This window comes from Panthera uncia, chromosome F1 (assembly GCF_023721935.1).
Source record: "Panthera uncia isolate 11264 chromosome F1, Puncia_PCG_1.0, whole genome shotgun sequence".
NCBI classification, from domain to species: Eukaryota; Metazoa; Chordata; class Mammalia; order Carnivora; family Felidae; genus Panthera; species Panthera uncia.
This window is the reverse complement of record NC_064813.1, coordinates 53,654,598-53,678,176: the sequence shown is the minus strand read 5'-3', so window position 1 is coordinate 53,678,176 and position 23,579 is coordinate 53,654,598. Positions and strand designations below refer to the sequence as shown.

The 23,579-nt window shown below is 34.4% G+C and overlaps 1 protein-coding gene across 4 annotated transcripts in view; it reads left to right on the top strand.

The window, feature by feature from the left end:
• Positions 1–23,579, top strand: part of GPATCH2 (G-patch domain containing 2) — a 180,633-nt gene that overhangs the window by 9,740 nt on the left and 147,314 nt on the right. For 3 of the 4 annotated variants that reach the window (XM_049635215.1, XM_049635216.1, XM_049635217.1), the window contains exons 2-5: positions 876–1,589; positions 6,251–6,312; positions 9,343–9,525; positions 10,040–10,119. In XM_049635215.1, the coding sequence (XP_049491172.1) occupies positions 876–1,589; positions 6,251–6,312; positions 9,343–9,525; positions 10,040–10,119 (1,039 nt within the window). Of the gene's footprint in view, positions 1–875; positions 1,590–6,250; positions 6,313–9,342; positions 9,526–10,039; positions 10,120–10,246; positions 15,379–23,579 lie in introns of those variants that run through there. The other variant, XM_049635218.1, reaches the window with a different exon arrangement.

The following is a 23,579-nucleotide window of genomic DNA, read 5'->3' as shown; positions in this document are numbered from 1 at the left end:
TTTGGGCTTTCCATCACCAACCGATCTAGAATCTTTGGGAGTTGGGTTTGGAAAGGGTCGATATAATTTATACAAGTCCGTAAAGAATGCTTATCCTAGCTGACAAGCAGATCATTTTCTCACTGGTAACATAGTTTAATGGTTTTTGTTTGTTTCTTTTTATTTAAAAAATACGAAGAGACTGTCTCAGAATGAATTATAAGAAAAATGATGGGCCATTTTAGACCAGTGAGCCTCCAGTTTGAGTATGAACAGTTTCTGCTTGACTGAGTTATGAGATTAGTGTGGCCTAAATATATGCCTAGTGTCTGGTTAAACTCTCCTTTCACATATATTACAAATCTTGAAAGTACCTGTCAGTCTTTCCATCTCCCTCGCATATCATGGTGGTGACTGGGTAGAGCGTGTGGTGAGTAGAGGATTGTACAGTTTCCTTCTTCACTTAGAAATTGCTGTGGGGGAGGGGTGGTTGGAGGAAGGCTTGAGAAAGCTCTCTCCATATCTGTTCTAGCAAAACTGGCTCTAGGGAAAGGGCAGGAGTAGACTAATGAGCAGGGATTTAAGCAGAAATAACTTTTCTATAATTACACAGTAAAAATAGGAAATTACTGGGATCTTTCATTGCTGATATTATGCTTACTCTATCTTGAAGTAATTCGTATGTTTAATAAAAGAACTTACATATGAAAAAGGAGCTTAAAATGAGTCAGAATATTTGAAACTATCTGGGATAGAAAAATTAAATAGCTTTTAAACATTTCTTTATAATAACTATTAATTTTAGATTTAGAGTGAATTGTCTGCTGTAATAAACTAGGTTAATGCAGTTAATACTATTTTCTTTAATTTTTTTTCTTCTTTTTTTGAAAATGTAGGCATTTCAGTCGAACCATGGAAGAACTGGTTCATGATCTTGTCTCAGCATTGGAGGAGAGCTCAGAGCAAGCTCGAGGTGGATTTGCTGAAACAGGAGATCATTCTCGAAGTATTTCTTGCCCTCTGAAACGCCAGGCAAGGAAAAGGAGAGGGAGAAAGCGGAGATCATATAATGTTCACCACCCATGGGAGACTGGTCACTGCTTAAGTGAAGGCTCTGATTCTAGTTTAGAGGAACCAAGCAAGGACTATAGAGAGAATCACAATAATAATAAAAAAGATCACAGTGACTCTGATGACCAAATGTTAGTGGCTAAGCGCAGGCCATCATCAAACTTAAATAATGTACGAGGAAAAAGACCTCTGTGGCACGAATCTGACTTTGCCATGGACAACCTTGGGAACAGAACTCTGCGCAGAAGGAGAAAGGTGAAACGCATGGCCGTGGACCTGCCACAGGACATCTCTAACAAACGGACAATGACCCAGCCCCTTGAAGGTTGTAGAGATCAGGACATGGACAGTGATAGAGCTTACCAATATCAAGAGTTTACCAAGAACAAAGTCAAAAAAAGGAAATTGAAAATAATTAGACAAGGACCAAAAATCCAAGATGAAGGAGTAGTTTTAGAAAGTGAGGAAATAAGCCAGACCAGTAAGGACAAAATGGACTACGAAGAGCAAAAAGTCTCAGACGAACTCATGAGTGAAAGGTGACTTTTATATTCTCTAAATATAAAAATATGTGTCTCCATTGTTTGTGCTTGAACGTATTTTGTATTTTAATTAATTCTATTTTAAAATAATTATAAATTATAATAATATAAAATATAATCATAGTGATATTCCTGTTTAACCATCGTTACATTTCTTTATACTTTATGGTGTTTAACACAAAGCAAAATTGCTTATTTGATTTAAACAAAGTCTTTCCATTGTGTTTTAAAGACTTAATTTTCAGCTATAAAGAGAAAAGGAAATGGATTTTCAATGGGAAAGAATGCACTTTTGAATAACAGCACATTTAGAACTCATAGAATTGGATTTATAATTATTTATTTGTTTAATTATAGAGCTTTAGCTTTGGTGCTTTTTAGTGTCACAATTCATCAGTTTATTTTGATTCTTAAGAATCAAAAATTGGTAGCACTTCAACAGATATGGCTTGATCTTTTTAGAAGTCTGTGGAATACTGGGAATTCTGATCACTTAGGAATTGTAAAACCTAATTTACAGTCTAGAAAAACTTGATCTTGTCATTAGACAAATGAGAAAAACAATGATCCTTTGGCAGCCAGTCTAATGTACCTATTCTAGAAAGCAGATATACCACCATGATAATTGTTAAGTACTGTTTTGACAACATCAAGAGGTAAGTGATCATTTTTCTTTTACACAGAACTAATGCTACTGTAGGAAATGAGAAAGTATTGACATTGTTCATCTTTTTAGGCATGTTCTTACAACCAGACTCAGAACTATGATCCAGAAAAGAAAGAAAACATTGCTTACTGGGAAAGAGTATTTGATTTTAATTTGTAAGACTAACCTCATCTTAATCATGTAGACTGAAGACCATGGACTTCATATATATGTATTTAATAATACATACTATTTTGTATATACATATGTATTTGCTTATAAATATGATTACAAACATGAATAGGATCTGGTAAAATTTATAGGATGGGGCTTTTATTAGAGATGGTTTGCTATTTATGTTATTTTTCTAAGGAAGTAAAAATTATTCAAAACAAAAAAAATGTTTCAGAAAGGCTTTGAGAAGTTTATGGTATCTGCTTTTCTTCCAAAAAAAAAAAAAAAAAAAAAGACAGCATTTTAATACCATAGTGAAAATTATTTGTATGGTAGTATTGAGCCATTGTGACTGAGGACTACTAAGCTTGACTTGAAAGTGATTATCTTGCTCAGTTGCTGGGAGAGAGCATATGTGTAGTGGAGACTAAGTATTCATTTCTGGATTATTTACAGATTACAGCTTTTTGGATTGATTGTTCAAGCCCCTCCTTTTATTGATGTCTGCCTTTTATTGACAGACATCAACCCTGGAAGAAAAATGAGATGCAACTCTCTTGATTTCTCTTCACTGTAAAAAATATTTGAGTATCTATTAGATATAATCAGTCTACCCAGCAGTCAACAGCCCAGGTACCAATTTTCAAAGAGGATGTTTTCACTCCTGAATCATTTTTTTAAGTATTTCTTTCTTTGATTTTAAACTTAGCCGTGTAACTATTTTTATTGTCACTCAGATGCATATTCTCTCTGTGGGAAGATTGCTAAGTAAGGCAGTGCCTGTTCCCTGCAGCCCCATAGTTTAGAATAGCAGACAAGCAAACAATGAAAATGAAGTGTGCTGAGCGGAAAGTATTGGTCAGGGAAGATTTCCAAAAGGAGCTATGATTTAAGCAAGTGCTAAGGCATGGATTGTGGAGCAAAGTGGGATGTATTTGGTAAAGTACATGTAGTTCATTATGACTAGAACATGAAGTGGGGGCTGAGGCTACAGCAGTAAGCATGTTTTAAAGGCCTGGGAAGTAATGGGAGGAATTTTAACAACGAAAAAACTCAATTAGATTTACACTTTCTCAAGGTAACATGATCTCAGTAACAGTGTTTTTTTAGCTTTGACTGACCTCTAATCCATCCTTAAGTGAGAGGTGGATTATGGCAGTGATAGTAAAGGGAAAAAAAAAAATAGAACACTTTTAAGAGTTGGAATCAGTGGAAGGTTGACTGTACTGGGGAGGACAAAAGAGAAAGAGGACTCTCAGATGATGTCTTGTTTCAAGAATCAAAAATATGGGAAATGAACAGATTGGGGCACAGGGGATTGGGATTAGTGTACAAATGCAAATTTGACCAGCATTCATGGGATATAGTCTCTCTGAACACCATGCTGTAAAACTCATGCTTTAAAAAAGAAAAAGAAAAAAAAAAAAAAGTGGGAAGAGGTGTCCTTGGAGATGAGCCATAATGGCTGTCAGATGCTGAAAATGAAAAGCCCTGCTTCCATATAAATTCTTGGGCTGGTTTATCGGACATGCTGACACCTACATGGTACACTTAGAGCAACTAGCTAGATGTCAATGAGGTGAAATACAAATAAAGAAACATGTTGTTTAAAACACACGTAAAAAGATCCCAAATGAAGACCAGGGTCATTAGGGACTAAGAGCTGCTCTCAGAGGGGGAAGTCTGATTTCCTTATATCTTTCAGAAGAGTAAGCAGGCAGAGAGAGAAGAGAGAAGATTGGGATGCCACTTGGAGAAAGAACATAAACAAAAGAGATAGGGAGAATTTAGGTTGGGATCATCCATATAGAGCCTTGAAATCTATATTTAATCCAAAAAGTATGGGGCAGTAATTTTAGGTTTTTAATAGAAAACATTTTATTATTTTATTTATTTAGTTTATGTGTATATGTATAGATATGCACATGTGTTTTATCAACATTTTCTTTTAGGATACTTTTAGTTTTATAGACAAGTTGCAAAGATAGTACAGAGAGTTTCTGGATATCCTATTCCCATATATCCTGCACCCAGTTTCCCCTGTTGTGGTACACTTGTGAGAATCAATAAACCAATGTTGACACATTATTAATGAAAGTCAATACTTTATTAGAATTCCCTTGTTTTTCTTTAATATTCTTTTTCGGTTCCAGGATCCCATCCAAGATATCGTAATATTTTTAGTCAGCAAGTTCTATTTGGAAAAGATGAGCCTGGTTAGATGTAGACTATATTAAAAGAGGTAAATCTGAACTCAGAAATGAGAAGACTATTGTTAAAAAAAAAGAGAGAGAGAGAGAGAGAAAGAAAGAAAAGAAAGCACATAGTTTCACAATCCTTTATCTTTAAATCTGAATTCTGAAAGCTGTGAAAAACTAATTCATTCATTTGAGGCCAGACCTAACTTGAACTCTATTTAATGTGGATATTCACTCAATTGAAAAAAATATATAGTAATAGGTTTGATTCTGAGTGCTACCCCAGACCCTTATTTGTCATCTAGTCATTTTAGAACATATCTTCCCAAAATTTGAAAAGTTGTGAATTTTAAATACATTTTGCCTCAAGGATTTCAGAAAAAGAATTGTGATTCAAGGTATATATGATAAGGCCATATATTAGGGTTGTGTTGATATAGGCAGACAGGAAAGCACTAATGAAGAAAGTTAAAGAAAAAGGTACCAACTTAGAGTTCCTTGGTAAAATGTGCCACTTAACAAATTTTATGCTTTTTGTTTTTATTTATTTTTAATAAATAAAACAACTGAAATGATATTCTATATTCAGAAAACATTTGGGTTTAGATCTCATTTGTGGTTTCAATCCAGAACTCTCAATTTAAATACTTTAAAACAGATTAATTTTGTTTAATAAGTCAGGTTATAGAGTTATACATGTAAACAGGAAAAGTATAAAATTCACCTGAGGTAGTTTCCTAATTGGTTAAAATTAAAAATTACAGGAAGAAGAAGTATATGAGAATTTTTAAAGAAGATCATCAATTTTCTTTAGAGGAGAAGGCTGTTATTACATGATCTTGTTTTTGTGTTTTTCAACTAACTAGATTTTCATATAAGCATTGCTTCTGTTAGAACTAATAGTGACAGTTTATTCATGTCAGTCGAATATCTACTATTTGTTTTAATTTGTTTGTGAAATTTGCCTTTGTATCATACTTGAACTTCTATGGAAGTATGGAGTACATATTATTTTTACATACCCCCTCCTTAATATTGGCAATATTGAGTGTTTTGCTCAGAGGGATTTTAACTTTGACTTAACGGATTGTTACCGTTGTAAACTTTTTTCTTCCATGCTAAGTAATAGAGTTGTTGTGAATTCTTAAGTAATGTCTTTTCCAGAATATTTGCAAATGTGGTTATGAAAAGTAATTTCATCCCAGACCCTTGTATTTCATGTGCTGAAGAAAGGCTTAGGCTGCTTTTGATTGAGACTTTCCCCATTTTATTGAGCAGCGGTGTTCCGGGCTCAGGCTGAATTGCACACGGCATAAGAAAGGAGCAGTGAGCATTTGATGAAAGCAGATAATAAAATGCATCAATTGTGTCAGCACCTCGTTGCAGTCACATCTGGCTTACTGTCAGGGTCCCATTAGATTCCTGTGGTTTTATGTGCCAAAAATAATATGCGCTGTAGTTAATGGAACCAGAATATTTGCAGTTTGATTAAAAAAAAATCATCTTATTTTCTTTCAGATCTTTGTCAGGCTTAAGTTTCATCTCTGAGCTGCCGTGTCTCTTTAAAATTTTACGACTGAGAGATCAATTGTTCTTTTGATCTGTTTTTTTTTTTTTTTTTTTCTTCTCCCTTATTACAGTGATTCCAGCAGTCTCAGCAGCACCGATGCTGGTTTATTTACCAATGATGAGGGAAGGCAAGGTACTGAAATCTATTTTTTTTATTCCTTTGGAAAAACGTCTTCATTTGAAAGTTTGTGCTTATTGCTAGTTATGTCCTAGGTTGATGACTGCAATCCCTTTACCTTACACACACCTGCTTAGTGGACTGGGCTTGAGTTCTTTTTTATACTATGAAGGGTATCCTGTCTTCATGACCTAACGTAATTGATTACCTCCAAAAGCTAGTATGTGGGGCTAATAATATTAAGGAAGGATTATCTTCCTTAAGAAAGCTTTACATACCTCAGTCTTTTCAATTTTGTCTCTTAGCAAGTTCACAAGACACTGGTTCTCATTCTCCACCTGATTCCAAATGCATTTAATACTGTGTAAGCATTAATAAAGATGGATTTGCAAGTCATTTGTCATTTTTATTCAGCCGTGACATTTATTCATCCTATCCAGTTTGTAAGTAATTAGACAGCTTTCATGAATTCAGGATTGTAAACTGTTAAACAGTAATGTCTTACAACTTGGATCTTTTACATCTTCAAAGTTTCCTGAAGCTTTTCACACTTCAACATGGCATTATTTTGAAACTACCCATTTGGGAAGAAAATAGGACAATAAGGGGGCTAAAGGAATATCTACGAATACTTACCACAAATACTTCCTTTCTTGAGACTCTTTAGAGCAAAGCAGTAATAAGTTCTAAGGGACCAAACCAAAATTTATTGTTTTAAATTATAAATAGTCTAATGATACAAAAAAAAAGAACAAAATAATAGCTGCCTACACATTCGTTTCTTAGTCTTTTCTTCCTCTTGACAATAGGAATAAAATAAATGATCATTAATTTTTTTCTTACTTATAAATCATATATATTCCAGATAAATAAGCACATACTGTTTTAGAGACCATAGACTTTTTAAAGTTAAGAGACTTTGCTGAAATATGTTAGAACTTCGGGACTCAGAGTGAGCTTAACTGCCTTGATAATATACCTAAACTCTCATTTCAATACATGTGCCTACCCAGAGTTACAAATGTTGAATTTGGTAATGAAATGAAATCAAAAACTTCTTTAAAAAATAACTTTGGACAAGTCCATCAATCTTGGAAAAGCTTTGAATGGTTTAAAATAATGTGCTAGCATTTATTACGAGCTTTTTATATTTTACATTTCTAAGTGGTGTTTTTCATTCAATTTACTTTAGACTCTTATTCTTTAAAAAAAAAAAAAAAATTAACATTCATTTTTGAGTGACAGAGACAGAAAGTGAGTGGCCGAGGGGCAAAGGGAGAGGGGGACAGAATCCAAAGCAGGCTCCAGACTCTGAGCTATCAGCACAGAGCTCAATGCAGGGCTTGAACTCACGAGAGCCATGAGATCATGACATGAGCCAAAGTCGGCACATAACCAGCTGAACCACGCAGGCTCTTCTGCTTTTCCATTATTCTTAAGAAAACCCTGTGAGATTCCTTTTTTGGGCGGATGATGAAACCCAGTCTAATAAAGTTGAGGTAACTTCCCAGTTACAAAACATTCCAATTCTGATTTGTCTGTCTGACTTCAGCACTCAAGCTCTTCATCTTTAGCTACTGGATTTCCCTATTAAATAGAACAAAGTTGTACATCACATCAAAATAAAATAACCTCATTTTTCTATTATAATGTTGTCTCAATTGGAATTAAGATCTTGGGTAATCAGTTTCAAGTGACTCCCTTTTTTTTCTTGTATTTATACCTGCTCTGGGAAATTTTAATTTATAGTTCTCAGTAAAAGTACTAATATTTATGTGCTTTGAAATGTGGCTTTTTTTAAATTAATTTTTATTAAATTTTCTGTTGAAATAAACTGGTGGCTTTGGCTTTCCAAATGCTTTAAAATTTTCACTCCCTCATAATTTGAAGTATGGCTGTTTTTCCATAGAGTCATTTGCAGTTGAAGCTTTGCGTTTTTTCTAGTTTGCTTTTAAAAATATTTGTAGTAAGAGATTTTGGAAATCAGAAATCTCTTTCTGTAAAGGAAAAAACTTTATGGCATTTGTGATGACCCTCTTAAAAACCAGAATTAGCAGTTTTTCTAAGAAACACGAAGACTTGAATGAATCTGAGATCATATTCAAAATGCTGCTTGTCACATACTTTTAAAAGCCATCTGCCTTCTGTAGTTTTGTCTACTTACATGTCTATTATTCCTGTTTTAAAAACAAAATACTGTTGATTCACATCAAGGGTACATTTTGAACTGAATTTTAAATGGATCATTTCTCCATGGTTACTTACACTCATGGATGTTCCCAAAAGTTAAACTTAGTATGGATAGTGTTCTGTTTTAACAATACCTTGCTTATAGTAATCCAGCACACTTTCTTCCTAAACGCTGTGGTACTGTCACTTTTCATTTAAAATCAACTTTTTCACAACTGTTTCTTAATGAACTTAATCAGATTAATTTCATTTAGTCACATCTGTTCACGATTGTTTCCCCTTTTACACTCCATACAAATCATGAAATTAAGCTAATTATATACCATTATCAGCTGCAGAGAACGGCTTCTACAGTTTTATACTTTTAATTCCCGGCAGGAGATTAAGGCTTGTTTTTCTTTAATTTGGAAAGGGTAGTAACTTAAATGGATTTCTGTACAGTTTTTGCCATAGAATTAACCAGTATTATTGTTTTTCACATATTTAAATTGGTTCTAAAACATAGCAGCTTATGTTTTTGTTGATGGAAGTTCTTGTTATAGTGTTAAACACTATAGCTGTGGTGTAGAATCAAAAGTTTTGTGTATAGATCGTGTATACGATTGCCAGATAAAATACAGGATCCCCAGTTATATTTGATTTTTAGATAGATCACAAATAATTTTTTAGTATAAGTATGTTCCATGCAGTATGTAGACATACTAAAATTTTATGCAAGTACTTTATATTAAGAATCATTTCTCTGAAATTCAGATATAATTTCTGTCTTGTATTTTTTAGAAACCTAAATCTGATAACCCTGTGTATTTGGATAATAAAACTGAAGCTTTGGGGGGATTTCTTGTTTTTGCACAGGTGACGATGAGCAGAGTGACTGGTTTTATGAGAAGGAATCAGGTGGAGCATGTGGCATCACTGGGGTCGTGCCCTGGTGGGAAAAGGAAGATCCTACCGAGCTAGACAAAAATTTACCAGATCCTGTCTTTGAAAGTATCTTAACTGGTTCTTTCCCTCTTATGTCACATCCGGGAAGAAGAGGTCAGTGGTGCTTCCTGACTGCTAGATATTGTGGGCTTTTACATATATATATATGTGTGTGTATATACACATATATGTATACATACACACACACACACACACACACACACTCATTAAAAGAAATTAGGCTAAAAGGGAGATGAAAGAGTCTAGCACAAGATGCTATAAAGGAACATGTTGAATAGTAGTTCAGCTACTACATTTATCATGCATTTGAATTATTAGAAAGGTTGACTTCCTCTCTTGCTAGGACCATTGTGAAAATGTTGAAATACTAGAAAGGTGAATTAGGAGGAAAGAAAAGCCCTGAATAATGCCCTAGTTCTCAAATAATCAGTAGTTGTGTGCTAACCTCATTAGAACTCTACTAGGCATTGCTTCAGATCTTTTAAGTGTGTTTTGCATTTCCCCCACTACTGTTGAAGACGTTTCCCGCTTCCAACTTATTCTGAAGTCTGTATTGATGGGAATAATGATCGTAGGATCTTCTAAATTGAGTGCTTTGATTTTCCAGGTTTCCAAGCTAGACTCAGTCGCCTTCATGGACTGCCTTCCAAGAACATTAAAAAATCAGGAGGGACCACAACTTCAATGGTAGGCATGCTTTTCTGTTTAGTTGTCATGTTTGGAAATGTATCCATTTCTATGGAATAAAAAGCCACATCCTCATCCTTTATGCATTTTCTAATGTTATACTTAAAAATAATCCATTTTTTTGTAGGCTACAAACTGGACCAGTGAGATTCCCCTATAAACCAAATCTTCTAATGCTAATAAATTAGTTACGTTTTGAACATCTGGGGAATGACATTCGAGGGAACCTGGCTCCTGTCCTCTTCCCCTGGAGGAGTATCATTGAAGTGAGAGCCTCTTTGATGAAAAGATGGGGCTGTTTTTGCTGGAGGACTGGTATTCTTCCTTTAGTCAGAAGTGAACCTGCTTGGGGAGGCTTTCTAGGGATGTAGGTTGGCCCAGGGTGGGTTGAAACTACTGTAAATTTTATATATTTTTCTCTTTTATGATTTTTTTTACATTGAATCCATTTATGTATTACTTGCTTTGCCAAAATGCTAACAAAAGCTAGAAAACTGAAAACTTCCAGATCTCACATAAGTATTCCTTAATGTTTCTATTGTGACTGGTTAAAAACGAATTCTTACATCTCTGACTGTTGTAAATAAACATGATGCATTGACATTTATGGTTCATTTTTAGAGAAGTCTTATATAACCAGCATTATTTAAAATATTTGCATTTTACTCAGGGTATTTTAACAAGGGCTAAGATGAGTAGTAGGTAAGGTTGATCACCTTTACTAGAATTTCTGTTTTGTTCAGTTTGCTTTCTACTTGGATAATCTGCTCTGTATTGCAAACCCATTGTATCTTACAGTATAGTGTTCATTGTACCACAAAAAAAAATCATCCTAGTTTTAAGCTAACTACAGTGATAACTAGCCTGTGCTAGTTCATTCATTGACTATTACTTTTTTAAAATATCTGCTTTGTCTAATACCTGAAACCACTCAAAATTATCGTTTTGGCTCAGAGCTTATGGAAATCATGTGAAAGCTGGTGTTTCAGCTAATACTGTATGCCTCCGAATCATGTTGTCACGTTTAAAGTGAGAGCTGCGTGCGCACCTTTAGAAGGACAGATCTTGCGTGTCAGCGTGAGTGTCAAATACTCGCATGAGCTCGTTTTCGCAAGCAGAGGGAAAAATGTAACATTTCTATTGATGGTATAATTTAGACACTATACAACGTTCAGGCCATTTGAATTCTTCAAAATGATACATTAAAATGTTTAATATTTTTATTAAGTTCCAATTGATTAAAACTGTGATTTAATACATGTATTTTTATATTATTGTATGGATTAATTGTTAATTCAGCATTTCATGGACTTAAATATGATGATTGGAAAAGAAACTTAAAGTTGACATTTCTTTACCTGAAAGTATTATAATCTGAAAGATTCCGGAAAATGTATTAAGCAGGAATGTGTGACATCTTTTAGATTGCTTGTCTAAACTGGGGAGATTAAATATGATAAAGTGCAACTTTGAGTATCTTTACCTTTGCATATTTAAAGTGATATTTTAGAGGTACAATAATGTGGTATTTGGTCATTGTAAGTAAGCTTCCTTGTGCTGTGTCCTTTGGAGTAAAAATTCATGATTTCTTTTCTGAATTACATAAATGCTTTTATTTTATTTTGTATAATGACTGTCTTTTAGATCTGAATAAGTCACTTTAAAACCTTGGCCTATGAACTTTGCCTTACCAATCATGAATCTAGATGAATGCTATCTAGTTCTTGGTTCAGTTTTACCTATTTTTATTTTTGGTTCACTGCTTGCTTGAGCATAGCTGGGATTTGTAGCCCATTTTCTAGGCTTATTGCAATCTCACTGTGGTATTTTATAGAAGCTATTACATCTGATAGGTTAGCTTCATGGTATTGATGATACATGGCTTAACCATAGTAAAAGCTGCCTTCCCTCTCTAAATTGTAAAAAGGTGATTAAGTTTCACTTGATGGAGATATACTATATATGTGTGTTTATCATGGAACCTAGTGCATTAGGCCATAAACTGTTTTCCTGGTCTACATTTTTTTGTATTCAAATTTTACTGAAGACAATGAGCTCCTTCAGGTTTTCTTTCTTTCAATCCTGAATTGTCCTTGTTTGGATTTTTAAGTACTGTAATTTTTTTTTTTTTTCAATAAAATATCTGACTTGGGCAAGAAAGGTAAGAGTTCCAATTTGTGCTGATATTTTTAAATCCCTCTGCTAAGTGTTGTTGTTGCTGCTCATACTGTCCGTATTGTATGTAACCATCACATTTTAAAAATCATAATCTCACAAAGCAGTCATATTTAAACAGTACCAATGACATCCAGTAATAAGAAATGAAATTTAATTCCTTAGACTTTCACACTGAAATTTAATTCCTTAGACTTTCACACTGCAAAGCCAGATTGGTTGTAAGAGGTCAGTTTTCTGAGCAAAGTCAAACACGTAGCTGCAACCCATTAAACAGAATGGCAACAAAAGGTTTCTTTCTCTTACGCAGATGAGTAATGATTGCACAGCTATAATGATGATCTTTGAAGGACATGACAGAAGAATCTTTTACTGAAATATTAATGGAAAGTTTTCAGTTGGACTTTTAATTATTCACCATAATTATGTTCTAAAGTTGCCCTGAATGCTGATTAGCAAATACTGAACCATTGCTCCTAAGGGAAATACCAGGTTAAGTTCCTTTGAGCCTCCAGTCATGACATTTTTATCAGTTGATCAGTACATAACCTTGTTTTATGTATCTTTCTGTCTAAAAACACCTTACTTAATATATATTGTTGACTCATTAATATTGAACTCCGACCAGCAGCACTCTAACCTATACCTGCACAAAGCCTATCTACCATACGTATTTCCCCTTAAGGCCCATCATGGCCTTGTGCTTAGAAACCCTAGTCAGCACTTCACCATGTGTGGGGTTCATTGCAAACCGTGAATTTCCAACAAAAAGCACAAAACTGTGAAACACGTGGCACTAAATAAGCCACAGAAAGGACACTTGTTTACAGTATTAGAGCTGAAATAGGAATGCACACTGTCGTCTTACGTGACCTCGGTGGGGAAAGCACATGTGTGCCAGGTGACAGATTTTTCACTGCTCCTGAATGTCCGTGTGAATGGTACAAGAACTGATTTGGGAGTGGGATCATTCCGAGGCGCATGCGACTCTCCATCTCAGGGTTGTAAGTTTGAGCCCCACGTTAGGTGTAGAGATTAAAAATAAAATCTTAAAAAAATAATTGGGGGTTACAGATAAATGTTAGTGAGTAGGCAAACTTGAAAATGTGGAACCTGCAAATAGTAATGAGGATCGACTCTACCTAGTTTTACTGAGCTGGGTGATGTGGTAATCACGGAAAATTCATAGGTTTAGAAGTCTGAACTTTGTGAATCCCCACTCTGGTTCTTCTTTTTACTTGTAATTACAAATTGAATGTCATTTCCTCTTCCTGTTAAACAGATGATAATATTTACTTTGCAGAAGTGTTGTCAGGATTAAATGAGATTATGTGTACATAATTGGGCCAGCGCCATTTTTGTCACATAGTATATACTAAATAAATGATAGTTACTGTTATGTTAGACATATTAAATATAGAATCTCATGATTTAGAGAACATTTGTATTATGGGTCAAATGCAGAATTTTAGACTTTTAAACTTTAAACATTTTATATATGATATGCCTTTACAGCTAATATTTAAAGTGCTTTATATGGCAGCCTTTTATGTTTCTTTTATACTTCATTTATATTTGAGCCAGGCCTTGTCTTTAATATGACTGCGAAGAATAATTTCGAATGAGTTTAGATTGACAGCTATTGCATTAAATCTCAAAGCCTGATTGTGGACTAAAAAACTGTTCTAAACACTTCCCCCTAACCTCTGATCATTAAGCCATTCATTTGCAAAAAACCTCTCCTATTTAGGAGGTTTTGGTTACCTGGTTTAAAAAAATAATTTTGCCCATATACGTGATGTGTGAATGCAGTCACGGTTCTGAGAATTTAATGTGGAAAGGAATTAACTATTGCTCTCCGGTTAGAATAAAGCACTGGGGTTTTTTTGGAGCCTAGCTAACCAGCCTCTAATATTTACCTCTTTTTGGAGAATTAAGCAAATGATAATTAATTCTGAGGAATATTCTGGGACCATTATCCAGGAGATTCAGTGTGAATCTCCCATATTTCCAGAATTTTTGCATCAAGTACAATTCAGAGTAAATCATCCTCAGAGTAATGATCCATCAGAGAGTCTGTTTGGGGATATAGTACTTACAAAGTGAATCCAATTAACCTGACTTAAGCGTAACATTTCTGATAGCCAAGATATTCTACCCTTAAGCATCCTAATTAATCACTGTTTTCTGTAGGTGAGAGATTTTTGAAAAAAAAGTTTTTAAACTGATGGTCTTAGACCAGTTGTTACATTTATCTGAGTTAGCATTCAAATTGAGTGATCTTGAAAGATCAAGAAATAAATGGCTCCGTTTAATTGTGGTACCTGAAGTCCAGCATAAATATTACATAAGGAATTCTACCTAAAGGTTATAGGGTTCTACTTAAAAGTTTAATCATCATTTTAGTCCAGGTTTGTTTTGTTTTGTTTTGTTTTGTTTTGTTTTTTGGTATAGTTGGAATGAGAACAAGTATAGTGGTGATGGTGGGGGTGGTTATTCTGTCAAAGAAAATGAAGCTGATTTAATGGACTTTTTATTCATACATGTTTCTCAAGTTAAATATCTGAACAAAATGTGAACACCAACCTTTCATCTCAATTGTCATGCGGTACAAGTAAGCATACTGTTTATTTCCAACAATGAAATAGCCCTGAAAATAATTTATATCTGTTTAGAATCTTAAGTCAGTCCGTTGTATAAGAGAAAGGATTGTATATATTTCTCTTTCTGTGAAGTATATCATAGAAGACCAGACCAGATTTCATGAGTGGCTTATTGATAATGATGATGATGCTATAATGATTTACTCTGTATGACTTGCTCAACCTTTTATTGTTTCTTACGATACTGGAGTAGAAATATGTAGTCTGATTTATAGCCTTTTACAACAGAAGGGCCGTTTTAAATGGATTTGCTTTAAATAAGGGAACTACATAAAGTTTTCTCTTAGACTAGTCTAAGAAATTTTGTAATAGAAAACATATCTAAAATGATGTTTAAAAATACATGTGGTGTGTGCCCCCAACTGTAATTTGACTACGTGCTAACTAGTTATCCAATATTTTTTAGTGGAATTCAGTGACTAAGTGCTTAATTGTAGTCTCAGTGAATTGATATTTGTTTGTATTCTTAAAGCATTTTGGGATACTTTGCAGAATCCATAAAGAATATATATTTAGATTTTTTTAATATTCTAAATATATAATATATATATTCTAATCTATTACTGTGTATGTTAATAATTTAGTTTTTATCTCATCTCAAAGTCAGCTTGAGTTCCAGATTTTATGCTGGAAATTGATACTTTTTTCTTAGAACTTATTTTGAGATAAAGTGGATTTTATATCATACAAAAGTACTGCTTACTAGAACTGTAATATTTCTTCAACAAAAGACATTTTAATAGTGTCTCTTGTTTGATGTAAAACTCTCTATTTTGATGTCATTATTCACTTTACACTTTATGTATAAATTTAATACCTATAATTGATATTTGAAAATTTGAATCTAATCATTTTGTGTTCCACTAAAAGTAATATCAATATTAATATTGATATTTAGTCTAATTGCCTTATATTTTATTAAAAGTGGAATAGATACATACATTTTTAATAGTACAGATATATAGTAATGTATTCATATATTCATTCAACAAGTATGTAAATGCTTATTCTGTTCTCCATATTTAGCCTTTAAAATCCTTTAGGAAAAAATGCATGAACGTGTTCAGTCTTGGCATTTTGATGCTGCTAAATTTGGCCACCTATACTTTTTATCTACATATTTAAAATATTTGTCCTTGCTTTGCTTATTACGTACTACTGGAACTGGCCTGGTTTCGTGTATTGTCCTTTGTGTTGGTGATGCTTCAGAAATCTGGAACCTAGCAGCGAGAATAGTAGCGATGATAGCTAACACTTACAGTGATGCTTACTGTATGCCAGAGACTTTCCTAAGTTACATTTATATAGCTCAACTCATTTAATCCTGTTAACACTTACAACTTAAGCCTTTTAAAATCTGTTTTTCCTTTGCTAACCAAAAGTTAATGAAACCGGGAAGTTTCTTCACTCTGTTGTCATGTTGCTAATAAATATAAATAAATTCTCTTCAGAAAATAAGCTTTATTCCTGGTTACCAAGTGCTATTGGAAGTGTGAGTTGTTTTGAAATATCTGCAGCATTCTTTGCTGTCTTGAAGAACAAGCATAATCAAGTTGTGTGCCATAATAAAAATGAGAATTAAAATGTTTTTACTGCTTCCATCGGCTTAATCACTGGAACCAAATCCCCCATTCCAATCCTCTTTGTTTCTCAGGTAGTATATAGTACCTTCTTCTTGATGTTTAACATCATCCATTTCTGGTCTCCTTTCTTGCTGTTTCTTCTGTTTTCCGTGCTTGCCCTCCATGGTTCCTCATTATCTCTCTAAGCCTGTACAGTGTGCCTAGGAGCTGTCCCATTTCTACCTCAAGCATGATGATATCCTCTGTATTTCTCTTGCTCCTTTCCTCCCCCTTTTTATTGGAACTTGGCAAAGTTCTGGGGTAGACTTGTCAGCTGGGACTTCAGGTGTTGAGTCAGCTTACTAACTCACTGAGGATGGAATTGGCAGACAAAGACATGGATGGGCAAGGCTTAAGTTTAAAACAATCATGGAATATTCAGGAAACTGAATCCAGTGTTGCTGAAATATATGTTAGGGATGGTTGTGTGGAGGAGTATAAGATAGACAGGGTTTGGTTGGCAAGGTAGGCAGGAGTTAGATCGTTTTTAGACTCTGTGGTCCATGGGAATGTATGTGAACTGATGTAATCTCTGGGGGGCGGGCAGTTAAGGTAATCAGATTTGTTTTGAGAGATCACATGGACAGCAAAAGAGAGGGTACATTGGGTAGTTATAAGACTATATCAGAGATGTGAGTTCTGTCCCTGTTCCCTCAGTAGGTGGGATCCACAGTAGACTGAATCCTGATATTTTATTGGACTCAATCTGATTGACTTGAGTAGTATCCATTCATTCAAAAACTATTTATTGAGTCTGTACCCTGTGCTAGATACTGTTCTAGGTCTTGAGGGTTAATGTAGTGAGCAAGGCAGACAGGGTTCCAGGAGCTTATATTTTAATGAGTAAAAATAAACTTGGTTGGGGGAGGAGGGTGAGTAAGTAAATAAAAATGGCCATGGAGAAGATTAAACAGGGTGATGTGACACAGTTACAGGACATGAAGGTGATTGGAGATAATACTTGCAGGCTGGATAATTTTCAGCCTCAGCTAATATAGTGCTTTCTTCTCTTCACTCTTAGAACAACCTGGGGAAAGATACAAGGGTGTGCACTGCTCAAACTGTTGGGGTAGACCCTAGACATTCTTCCAGTTCCTGACCACGTGGATCACAGCTCTTAAATCTCACTGTAGGGAGACAGACCTACAGGTGGCAAAAGAATGTCATTTTTGCTGACAAAGAACGATATTACTATTGATGCTTTTGAGAATTTTTTTAATTAAAAGAAAGGTTGCAGGTGTCATATATTTATATGGTGTTCCATTTTCTTCTTTGGACTTAATCATAATGTCTGTTTTGAAATTTAAAATCATAATATAGTAGTTCTGCTTTCGTGGCTACTTAAATATTGGGCAGTGTGGCCAGTCTTTCTATTCCACTTTCAAAAATGCATGAACTGCCATGCTTTCTTCTTTAAAATTTTTTCATTTTGGTATTCGTGTATAAGTTCTTAGGTTATCACGTTGTTTGTAAGAAATGGCTGTTTAAAGATTGGATTTTGTTTTTGTTTTTGTTTTTTTAATCTCCTTAAAAGCAAACATTTGAGGTTTTTAGAAAATAACTTCTTATAAGGATTATGTTTATCATTTAAAAATTAACTCTTTTATATCCCGAGAAACCTTTGAAATATGTTCTAAAATGTTTTCTTTAGAAATTAAGACTGCTGATTGGTAACCATTTGATTCCACAGATGGAGACTCAATACCCCTTCTCCTTGTTGTTTAAAATGGTGATGACATTGCCAGAGTCCCCATTAGTTTTCTTTCTTTCTTTCTTTCTTTCTTTTTTAATCAAAATTGGAGAAACAGAAATGTTGCAAACATTTCACTTTCTTCAAAGGTTTAACTTTGGTTTTCTGCCTTTTATGTTGCTGATAGAATTATTCTGATGGTCTATAAAACTCAGTTTTCTAATTTGCCTTCAGATATATGTCAGATATCTAATATCAGAAAAGTTCAAAATCAGTGATGGGTAGAACACTTCCAAATAATATTTAACAAGCACTTTCTGTACTGAAGTCGCCTGCAAATCCTCTAACTGAAGGTCAATTTGAACAACTGAGAATTCACAAAGAAGTCATATAAATAAAAGGGGTTCCCTGTACTATAGTTAGCAAATGCCAACCAGATATTTGTTGCCTGTCATCCACGTAAGGGGATTCTGGCAAACCAGAGACACATGTCAACAGGTATTTGTGAATATTTTAAGCCAATAACACCTGTAAAATTTTTGTTGTTAAATAGCAGTTGTCTAAAATTGACCAGTGCTTCCTGGGAGAATAAAGTAGAAGTTTAAAGATCTCTTTGGATACAAAAACGGTGATAACTTGAGCCATTAGCAATATAGCATCCTTCTCTTAGAACTTCATATTTAAATATGATCATTGATTATAGACAGTTCACCATATAGCATTCCAGGTGGATGTAGGTCTGCACTACAGCTGTGTGTATCTTTAGGTTGCAATATAATTGTGGTCATATTGAATAGCATACACTTGATTTTTTTGAGGTCTGTCAGATCTGTATAGATTTTGAAGTACGTAGTCTAGAAATACTTCTTTAAAATCTCCATCTTTAAAAAGTAAAAAGTTACTACTTCGGTTTTATCCCATTCCATTTCATTTACATGTGTTTTCGTTAGGCTTTTCTAATTTTTTGATCCGCAAAAATATTTTATAGGAGTATTTTATATCATTTGTTGGATGAATAAATAATTATGTGTTACATTTGACTCAGAAACTTGATGTCTTGCCTATATTTTTTCAGCCACAGATTTCTTGGTTCAGTTGTACACACATGTAATGAAGTCTTATGATGTCTTTGTTGTGGGAAGGGCCAGGAATACAAAATGAGTAAGATACATCTTTGCCCTCAAGTACCTTACAGTTTGGTTAATAAAAATTAACTGGGAAAGAAACAGAGAGAAGGGAGCCCTAACATTTGTTAAGGGAAGCACTGATCCTAAGTGGTTTTTCATTCTTCAATTTAAATATTAGTTTATGTGTTCTCTGTGTAGTCCTTCACTCTTTCCACATCTAGACATGTTTGCATCGTATTTCTTTACCTGTCCTGTTAGTCCCTTCTTTCCAATTTCATCTGTCAGTGCCCTAGGGTAGTTACTTACAATCTTACATTTTGATAACACATTAGTCTTGTCCTCAGTCTCTCTCTCTCCCAGTTTTCCTCCCTCTCATCCATATCACAAGTAACTCCAAGGAAATATTTTTAAAACATGGCTATGCCCCAGCCAAAAAAAGTTTTCACTGCCTTAATCATAAAACCCAGGCTTATTCCTTTCTACCTTCAGTGCTCACCTATGACCTATATACAACACTTCACTCCTTTCCAGATGGTCTGACATTCTCAAATGCCCCCCACACCTCCTTCAGGTTTCTCCTCTTCAGCTATGTTCATTCATTCTATATCTTTGTTCACAGCAGCTCACCAGTCTCCTTACTGTTAGAGTCATATCCTTCAAGGAACAGTTCTAATTCTACACCTTTTCTTCAAAACCTTCTCCAACTTCTCACATTTGAGAGATCATTCCATCTTCTGAAATGGCATCGTCCCTTCTGTCTCTGCCATGCTTTTATTCATTAATGGGTAACCTTTCTATTTTACTCTGTTATTCTTCTGCTTATGTTTGTATTATATCCCCAAGTACATGTAGCACCCAAGACAGGAATCCAACCCAGGCTATAGTATGTGCTTAATAATTTTGAGAATGTTGATGGAGATTACTGGTTATCACTCCTTTGTTTTTTGGGGGAATTTTCCACCACTAGTTATGTAGCCAGTGCAACCTTAAATAACATGCTTTCCTTTCAGTTTAGTGTCTGGATTCTTCATGGTTTTTTATTTGTCCTCTTACGTAGTTCATGATGTGATGGCAGCAAGGATTTCATTTGACAAAGCACTAAAAAGCTGATTGGGTACCTAGTGTGCAGATGCAGGACTTGTGCACCCGTTGGTTGGGGAATCGAATGTTTCTGTTCAGTAGGGATTTGCCTTTGAAATACTCTCCTAAGGAGTAATCTCCTGCCTCAAGGCATGTGGCGGAGATGCATGGGATATTATTGGGTCCACTAGCCAACATTCTGATTGCAAAACAGAGGACAGGGAGTATTCAGTGTGCTGCCTTTCACTGAATTTCCCTAACCTAGTAAAGGTAGATCATGTGGCCCAGAGATAGGGCCCTTGTCTACTTTAGCATTTTCATATAATCAGTTTTGAGCTTCTGCTGTGCTATAGGGTAGGAATAGTAAAATGATAGGACTGTGAATGAGGATTGGGATCAGAGATCAACTTTTTTTTTTTTTTAAATAGACTCCCTGTTTAGGCACCTCCAATTTCTGAATCTTATGGAGTTTTACCTTTTTATTTTCATGTCATTTTAGGGGGGCTCTGGGAGGGAGCCGAAATAAATATGTGATCAGTGGGTAATGTTTACTGGGAAATCTCACCTAGTGTCCTTTTCTTATAATTTTAATTTTTATAAAAAAAAGTAATAAAAGTTAAATAGGACAAAAAATATCCAGGGGAAAGTCTTTGCCCTACACCCAGTTCCTCCCATACCCATCTGAGAAATATAGCTTATGTTATTCTGCACCTCGGTGTTTACACTTTAAAAACATGTCAGAGAGACTGTAAATTATACTTATGTTTTCATTCATTTGTTTGTATATTTCATTATAGTATATTACTAAATAATTTATTTCTCATAATGGCTTTCATGTAGCTAATATTAAAGGGCAGAAATATTTTATTACTACTTATTATATTGCCTAACACTTATTGAGTTATTATTTGCCAGGTGGTGTTTCAATCTCTTTCTGAATGTTAATTCATTTAATGTTTAAAAAAAGCCTCCTGAGGTAAATATTATTTTCCTTTCTATCTTAGAAACCAGGAAACAGGGTCAAATAGCTTAAATGAGTTGTTTAAGGTCATGGCTAGTAAATGGTAGTACCAGGATGTAAAGTGGCCCCGTGACCAGCTCCCCAAGGACTTAACCATCAGGCTATATACAGCTTCCCCTTTAAAGGTAAAAAATATATTTATACTTAATTTTTAATTTCTAAAAAAATGTCTAGGCCTAGTGGCCTAGAAATAATACACTCAGGTAGTTTGGTCAATTTAATGAATATATTGGGCAGATCATTCTGAGTTTGGTTGGTTAAGTTAAATTTGTTAAATATATGTTTTCTTTTTCAGTGTCATAGTTTTCATCATGTAAATATGCTGTCCATTTCTCCCATCAACTCTTCTACTTCTAACTCACATGTTTTCTCTCCTGTTCTCTGATTTAACCTGTTGATTTAACTTAACTAGGTCTTTGCTGACATTTAAATCTTTTCTTTCTCTAATTTACTAGATGGTAGATTTTCTCTTACCTAGCAATTAGGTTTTCTCCATACCTGGAAAGGTTAGTGACAGCAGTAAATATTTAAATACCACTTGAGGGGCACCTGGGTGGCTCAGTCAGTTGAGCATTGGACTCTTGATTTTTGCTCGGGTCATGATCCCAGGGTCATGGGATCGAGCCTCACGTTGGACTCCGCACTGAGCATGGAGCCTGCTTGAAATTCTCTCTGCCTCCCTCCCCACTTTCCATTTCTCTCTAAAATAAAAATAAAATAAAATAAAATAAAATAAAATAAAATAAAATAAAATATTTTTAAAACACATTAAAAAATACATAGCATTTGATATTTTGTAAAGACCTTTACAGTCTCCACCCATCCTTTGATATAAGTGTTACTGTAATTCCCTTTTCATGGATTCACAGAGATGTTCAAAGCATTAGATTCATTAAGAATGATCAGAGCCGGGTCTGAATTCCAATCCTTTTACAAACAAAAATTTTCAGAAGTTATACTCTTTTCTGTATTTTTAACTGGAGCTACAGTGATTCTGTTCTCCATGAGCAGATACCATGAGCCTTGAAACTTAATTTTCTTACCAACTTGTAAATGTAAACTTCTAAATTTGATTGAGTCCTCATTTGGAGGAAAGATCCAATCATTTTTATCATTGAATTCTTAATTTACCCTTTTAAATGGTTTTTGACTGTATTGAAATGAATAATTGTAATTATGCTACAAATTTGGCATTAGCCTTTTTCATATTTATTAATGTCACAACTTTTCCCTAACCTACTTCTTTATATAGCTTCGTAAAACACTAGTACATGCCCAGAGTAAGAGGGAGAGAGCACAGTCTGAGTGGTAAAAAAAAAAAAAAAAAAAAAAAAACACTAGTACATGCCCAACCCTTGGAATGGCCTGTTTATAGGAACTACCAAGTAATCTAACTCTTCTTTGATCAAACAAAATCTTAAGAGTCCTCCTGTTTCCTCAACAAATTATTGCATGTGTTGTATGTATTACTAACACATCATTAACATATTATTGGATATGTTGTGTCTTAGGTTTATAATTGCAATGCCTTTATTTCCACTGGAATGCTCCTCAGGGTACTGCCTGTCTAGCTGACTGGATGAGTTCTCTCCTCCTGTTCTTCCCAATATGTAACTCCCAGCTCCACGGTGTAGCACTGTGAAGGGCAAGAAGGGCAAAGCAGACACTTTATATGTGAGAAGGGGCTTTTCCACAAACACACACACACACACACACACACACACACACACACACACACATTTCCTTTCTAGATTATCTTCTTGTTAATAGGTAATCTTTGGTTTCATTTAGACACTATAAGGACATACACTGTTTACACGAGAGTCATATTCATAAACTTTGTTAAAAGTGAATTAAGATATGAATATGTATGAAGAAATTAGATGTTCTTACCATGAATATACGGCATCAATGTGTCTTGAGTGAATTACAGACTTTACTCATTTCTGGGCCATTTGTTTTATATATAGATTAAATATAGATAATTACTCATTTGACAGGTTACTTTATGACTTTGATATATCTCAAAGCACCACATGCACTTAGAGTGTGATTGTTGTAATAATTTGGATTCGCTAATAA